Here is a 6616-nt window from a genome sequence, read left to right as displayed (position 1 = left end):
ATATCATAAGTCCAGTTTTGTCTAGTATGGGTCAACACTTTAAATTGCATAGCTCATGCGGCACCTGTTTACCTAGATAGTGAGCAAAGATAAGTGCACTATCAAGTACCACTTTTCAAGGCATTGAAATTTGCAAGTGCTATTATACGTGCATTCAAGCAGTTTGCAAGTGCTATGCTGTATCATTATTTTCTGATCTTTATGGCCATTCTTGACACCTCCTGGTAAGGAAATTGAAAGCACTCTCCTCCTTTCCAAGACTTGTTAAAACGTTCCTCGCCTGTTATTAAATGCACTGCATTTTTCAGAACGTCTCTACTCTGTTACTGTCACTCCTCTTTAGGGTTCATTGGTTTAGCCGTGGTGGCAGTTACTTGTTTGCCCGACCCCGACGTGATGTGTCCTTTCTGAGTCCCCTGTTGAAGAACACAGATTGCAACTCTGACTTTTTGTTCTCCGAACAGCGAGAGATGCCAGTGGTCAACACAGTCCAGATACGGTATTGGATACTCTTCTCCAAGACACGGTGGGTGTAGCCATCCACGGATTGCTAGTGGGCACTTAAAGCATCAGATCATGTCAGCCCAGCTTGCGACTCTGCAATGGTCAGATGTTAGAAATACAGCAGTTGCTTATGTGTCTGTCCCCTTTTTCTCTCTCTCTGTGATGGTACCACACGATTCCTTACTGGAAGTGCTGTAGGAAGATGCGGGTATCTGTGATGTTTACAATTAGGTAAATTGAAATTAAGAGGAAGTGATCACCTCCCAAACTAGGTGTCCTGCAGCTTCCCTAAGAGGTGATGGTCAACCTTTTTTTTCTTTTTTTTTTCTAAGTTTGGTCATTTCGACACCTGCGTGCAAGAATACGTCGTGTTCTCGCAGTCTGTGCTTTTGCCCGAGCAAATGGAGCTCATTTCGGTCTGGCTTTGCCAGCAGGCGGGGAAACAGCTGCTCAGCCGTTCACTCGTACTGGCAGGCATTTAGGTCCGTCGTCACTGGTCACTGACTTTCGGTGCTTATGTCCCTTTTCTGAGCTGCCTTGTGGGTGTGTGTGTCTGTGTGTATGTGTGAGTATGTGTGTGTCTGTGTGCGTGTCTGTGTATGAGCGCATGTTCACGTGCGTGCCCACGTTTTGTGTGTGTGTGTCTTTAAGATATTTCATAGCATTAACTTATAAGTGGTAGAATATATAAGTGTCCAAGATCCACAAACTGCCACTGTCTTGACACCAAAGTGAAATGATTTTTTTTTCTTCCTTTTTTTTTTTTTCCAAACTTTTCCACAGTGACTTTCTAACACTGATGCCTGGATACACAGTGAAACTTCCTCCAACACCATCTCATATGGGAATGTTTCTCTCTCTCGCCCTCTCTTTCTCTCTCCCCCCCCAAAAACACACCTTAAATCAAGCACAACCACATTCTTCCACAATCATATTGGGAACGTCCCTTTTCACAATGTTGTATTCATCATCAAAGTACAGCATTGACATTGTGCTAAGTTTGGTTGGAATGCAACAGGAGTTCACGGTGCCCGGGTTCAGCCCCCGCATTCGGTACTGATTCACGACGGCGGTGTGAAAGGAGGAAGCCGACCCCGGGACGCCGGCCAAGTAGGCCGGGCAGCTCCCTTCACAGTAATTCCCATAGTAACCTGATGGTGCTATGATCCAGTCATTCCACCCAATGAGTCTAAAGTCAATGTAAAACTGTTGCCTGCAACATAGATTGGTCCTGCCATCGCACTCCAGGCCTCTTTTCCGGATCCTGTGTTTGTTATCGGCAAGGCGGGCTTGCACCACTAAAAAAGGCCGGTGGGATTCCTCCCCGGGGTCCACATAAATTGGCAGCACTGAATACTCTTCACAACCCTCACATTGAACATCCAAGTTCAGTCTCCTTTCTCCTCTCTCAAACAGAGCCTGGATTGCTTCTGTCATAGGAAAAGTGTGCCAACCACTTCTTTTGAGATCAACTTTCTTTTCAACCACATTCCACTTGTTGCTAGTGTCCGGGTCTTGGAAATAGACTTTGACTCTTACTTTTCGCCTGCTGCCTTTCTCTAAGACATATGGAAGCAGCTTCAAGTAAAGCCACAGGCTGGCTTGAACGACAAACAAGTTCTGGTTCCCTTCATTCGAGATGAAGAAATAGAGGCGGACTCTAGATGAGGCCAGATCGTCTGCAAGATAAAGAGAGATCAGCAAGATTAAGTCAAAAAGGAAACGTTATCTTGTGTACCATTCTGGATTCAGGGACAACACTCGAGCACAGATCAAGGGAGCAGCAACAGGGCAGTGCTGGGAAGAAGGCACACACCGAATCAGATATCCCCAGTTTGCAATCAAAATGAATTGAAAAGGGACTTCCCACTACAACGTTCATAATCGGGCTGTAGTCGGATGTGTCAGATGCACAGAAACCAGTAAGAGCTCTTTCTATCTGGCCAGCTTTAAAGATGCTACAGCAGCACCTAGAAAAGACCGGCACTTAGACTCGGCTATCTCATCGGTTTAAGAACAGTTTTAACTTTCAAAAGCTACCTGCCAATTCTCACAGGGAGAACCCTTTCAATAACCACTGAAATGCCAATGCAAATGCCAAACCAGGGATTTTGTTTCAATTTTCATGTATTATCATCGTCGTTTAACAGAGAGGATTCACAAGGCACAGGAGAAAATATTTCAGTAATGTGCCTGCTTGTCCAACAGATCAAGCTAACCCCCACTTAGTCTGTTAGAATATCTGCTATTATTAATTGCTTCAATCTCTGCCTTTTCCCCCCAAAATTATAAACTCCCATACAAGGCAAGGCAATGAAGCGGTTACTCTCGCTGTAACGCCGTTACTAACTGTTCTCAATACGCTTTTCAATAACACCAGAAATCAAAGAGTGAAATTGTCAAGAAAAAGCAATGTCACCAAATGTGTAACACAACCCTTTATTTGTAAACAAAAGAACCGGCTGCAAGAAATGTTTCAGAAATACCAGTGGCCCCCCTGCAATTTTGTACAAGTCCTAACTAAATTTGGTGTAGGTGATAAATGTGCAAGCCGGCCTTCATGGGAGAGGCTGTAATTCTGGTCCTTGAATCAAAGCCTCCCAATTGCTATTTAAAATTATTGCTGGAAAGGCATTTTCTCATCTGCCCCTATCTGTTTCGCTTTTTCTGTACAAAACCAAATGCAGCTTTTTTCTTCCTTTTCTTTTCCTAAGAATCTTTATAATTTTTGTCAGTCTCTGAATAGGATTTTTTGCACAGCCGATGTCTTAATTTGTTACCCTAGATACCTTCAGTGTCCATTTGGTACCTTGTAATATTTCAGTGACAAAAATTTTCACTGTGTTTTTCTGTGTTCTATGTAAAGTTGATTTTGGAAGTGTTACAAAAGCCAATGATTGATTGAATACCAAATGGATGTACAAGCCCAACCCAGAGATCCCAACAACAGGCTATTAAAAAGTAATAAACCCAAAAACATTTGCTAAGAAAGCCTTTTGCATGTTAGTAAATGCACAACTTCTTTATGAAATGTGGTGACAGTGACAGAAAAAGAACAGCACGGTGTTTCTGCACCGATCCACATCACTTGTGTTGTGTGAGATTGTGTGTGCCCATAAATTTTGTATGTGAATATAACAAGCATATGTATGATGCAACAGATCCCATAGATACTGTAAATGTATATGCCTTTGGTAAGTGGGAGGGTAGATTAAGAAGATGAGTGGGCAGTATAAAGGAGAGAAAGAGATTTATTTTGTGGACAAATGACATATAGATGCCACAGAAAGATAAAGTAAAAAATGAACTGTGTGATAGAGTGATGAAGGAGAGATGGGCAGACAGAGCTAATTTGCAGACTGATGGTGTTATAGCCAGATGTGCAAAGTTAACAGGCACAGTGGTTGCTTGGATAAACCACTGGAAAGCTACGATGAAGGGACTCAGTGACACATAACTGCAATGCTGGACAGGACTGAGATGGCTGGTACTGCGGGGATGGATGGCACAGTTAGTAAATGGACTTATGGACAGAGAGAAGACAGACACACCTGGTAGGCGGCTGCACACAGGGGACAGATGGGCAAGGCCAACAGTATGAATGGAAGCTAAATAAATGGGAAAGGAATGGGAAAGGGAGGACAGGCAAACGCAAGCCACAACAGACAGATGCATGCAGTGAACCAGATGAATGTACAGAGCAGACAGACGAGGCGAGGGATGCAAGAGATCGAGAGAGACAGGTGGAGGAGGAACAGTGGGATGCACAGCAACAGAGGCAAGCCACGGTGCAGCTGGAAGAACCGCTGGAGGGAAGCCGGGGGCACGGAGGCTTAGGAGGGATGAAGGGATGAGCGAAAGGAGTTGCAGAGCACTACCCGGAAAGAATCCCAGGTACACGTAGGGAGGACGGGAAGGTGCGAGCTGGGCCAGAGGGGAAAGTGGGTGAGATGGAAGGCATGCGGGTGAGCCCGACAGCCAGATGCCTGCAGCAGGCTGGAGGACAGACAGGAGGACAGGCAGGGCGCACGGAGGGACCAGCTGCAGGGCCAGGCAAGGACGGCCAGGAGAACTGCCAGGGGAACTGCCAGGAGTCAGGCAGAAGGAACAGAGAAGGTGAACAGGAGGACAGGGAGGGCGAGACAGAGGTCTGACAGGGGTCGAGCAGGGGGACTGCCAGAGGTGAGGGCAGGACAGGCAGGGAGAGTGACAGGGCAGGGGGCCGAGGCAGGCCGGGCAAGGAAGAGCGAGCCGGGCGGCGCCCACCTGTCTCGGCGAAGCTGATGATCTCGGAGACGGGGTCGTGGGCCGGGGGTCCGGAGCTCGCCTGCCCGTCCAGGCTCGGGATCTCCACGCGGCCGTCCTCCCGCACCTTGCCGGCGTGCAGCTTGCGCAGCGCGGTGACCATGGCTGCCTTGGGCACGGCGTGCGTGATGTTGGGCCGGTCCCGCATCTGCAGTCGGCTCAGAATGTGCCTCTTCACCGCCTCCAGGAAATCCCCGTCCACCTTGCCCGGCTCCTCGGGCCGCCGGAAGCCGCAGGAGGTGCATGTGTCCTGCGGGGAGCCGCCGGCTGGGGCCGGCGGAGTCGGGGTGGCCGCGGCGCCCAGCAGGAGCAGCCCGCAGGCCAGTAGCGCGGCCAGCACCCCGCGGCGAGCCGCCCCGTCCATGGTGGAGGAGCGGGGGGCCGAGCTGGGGGCCGCCCCGAAGCGCCGCAGGGAGCCCGTCTGCAGGCAGCGCCGCTCCGTGCGCTCCGCGGCGCGGAGGGGGCGGTGGCAGCCAAGCTGGGGGGCCGCAACCGCTCCGCGCAGAGGGGGAGCCGCGGCGAAGGGAGGGGGTGCCCGGGGAAGCGGCGTGTGCCGCCGGGGAGGCGGAGGGGGGAGGCTGCACACGCAGGCACCGAGGGCGAAGTTGGAAGCTGGAGGGGAGGGGGGGGAGAGGTGGGGAGGGGGGGCAGCAGGCTTGGCGTGCACGGAAAGCCTGGCTCCACGGGGGAGGGGGACGGCAGCAGGTGAGGGGGTGGCTGAGGAGCCCGAGGACGAGGGAGGGGGGAGCGGGAGCGAGCCGGAGGTGCGAGGGGAGCCGGGGAGCAAAGTGGGAGGTGGCGCCGCGCTGCCCCGGTGCCCCGCGCCGCTTCAGAGTGGCATCCCTGGGCGCAGCTGCTCTTGGTCCATCGCTCGCTTCGGCAGGTCCGGGCGGGCCGCGGAGAGGAGAGCTCTTTAGTCCAGCGTCATTGAGGGGGGTCAGGGAGATAAACGAAGCAGATTTATATACAATCCAATTTATAGCCTGGAAGGAGGGGGGGGCTGGGGGGGGGAGAAATGCCACTTGTACCCCCCCGCCCACTCCGCCCCCGCAAGACAACAATCCACAGGCCGTGGGTGCAGGTCTCTGAGCAGGTCGGCTCCGCGCCGCTCGGTTGTCCCTGTTCAGCGCCCGCTGCTTCTCAACGTGCCATCAAAGTTGACCCGGAGCATAGCTGGGTAGGGGACCGGGGCGGCGGGGAAAGGGTACGCGGCTGGCAGCTCCACAGTTGCGAGTCTTCTCACCACTCCGCGTATTATTAGCAAGATGCTTTTATTTTCAAAGCAGCGCGGAGGGTTTGGAGTCCGGCGAGGATGCTGCGGCGGCTCTCGGCGCGTCCCCCCCCCACCCCCCCTCTCCGCGGGCGGTTTCACTGCTCGCTGCGCGGCCGCGGAGCGGGGAATCGGCGCGATCCCGGCGATCCCAGAAGCTGCACGGATCCACTCGGTCAGACCAGCTCTTCGGCTCACTCCCTCGCTCGCTCTTTTTAAACAATATCTCCCTTGTTGGTGGTTTGCGTTTTATTATTATTATTGTTAATATTATTTTAAGTGTGATTTCTGTTGTTGTTGTTGCTGCTGCTGCTGCTGCTCCAGTTAATCTGTCTCTCTCTCTCTCTCCGAGTCTTTTTGATCTTTTCGCTCGCCTTGTGCTGGCTTGAACGCTGTGTTTTGTTTTGTTTTGTTTTTAACGCGTCTGATGTTCTCTCTCGGATCCGCAGTGGAAGGTCTCGGGGAAGCGGCTCGCTCCTCGCTTATCTTCCTCTGATCGCCTCCTGCTAATTTCCCCCCCCTGCAAAATCACGACAT

General features: G+C 51.6%; 1 protein-coding gene across 1 annotated transcript; it reads right to left on the bottom strand.

Annotated features, from left to right (window-relative positions):
• Nucleotides 1-1407: 1407 nt before the first annotated feature.
• Nucleotides 1408-5173, bottom strand: INHBB (inhibin subunit beta B). The gene is made up of 2 exons (XM_054381295.1): nucleotides 4771-5173; nucleotides 1408-2183 (listed from the first exon to the last, which is right to left on the bottom strand). The coding sequence occupies exons 1-2, from the start codon at nucleotides 5171-5173 to the stop codon at nucleotides 1408-1410; spliced, it is 1179 nt and encodes a 392-aa protein (XP_054237270.1).
• Between the last annotated feature and the right edge of the window lie 1443 nt (nucleotides 5174-6616).

The sequence above is a fragment of the Indicator indicator genome, chromosome 5 (assembly GCF_027791375.1).
Source record: "Indicator indicator isolate 239-I01 chromosome 5, UM_Iind_1.1, whole genome shotgun sequence".
Lineage (NCBI taxonomy): Eukaryota > Metazoa > Chordata > Aves > Piciformes > Indicatoridae > Indicator > Indicator indicator.
Note: the sequence above shows the minus strand (reverse complement) of the source record. Positions and strands in the feature narration are given on the sequence as shown.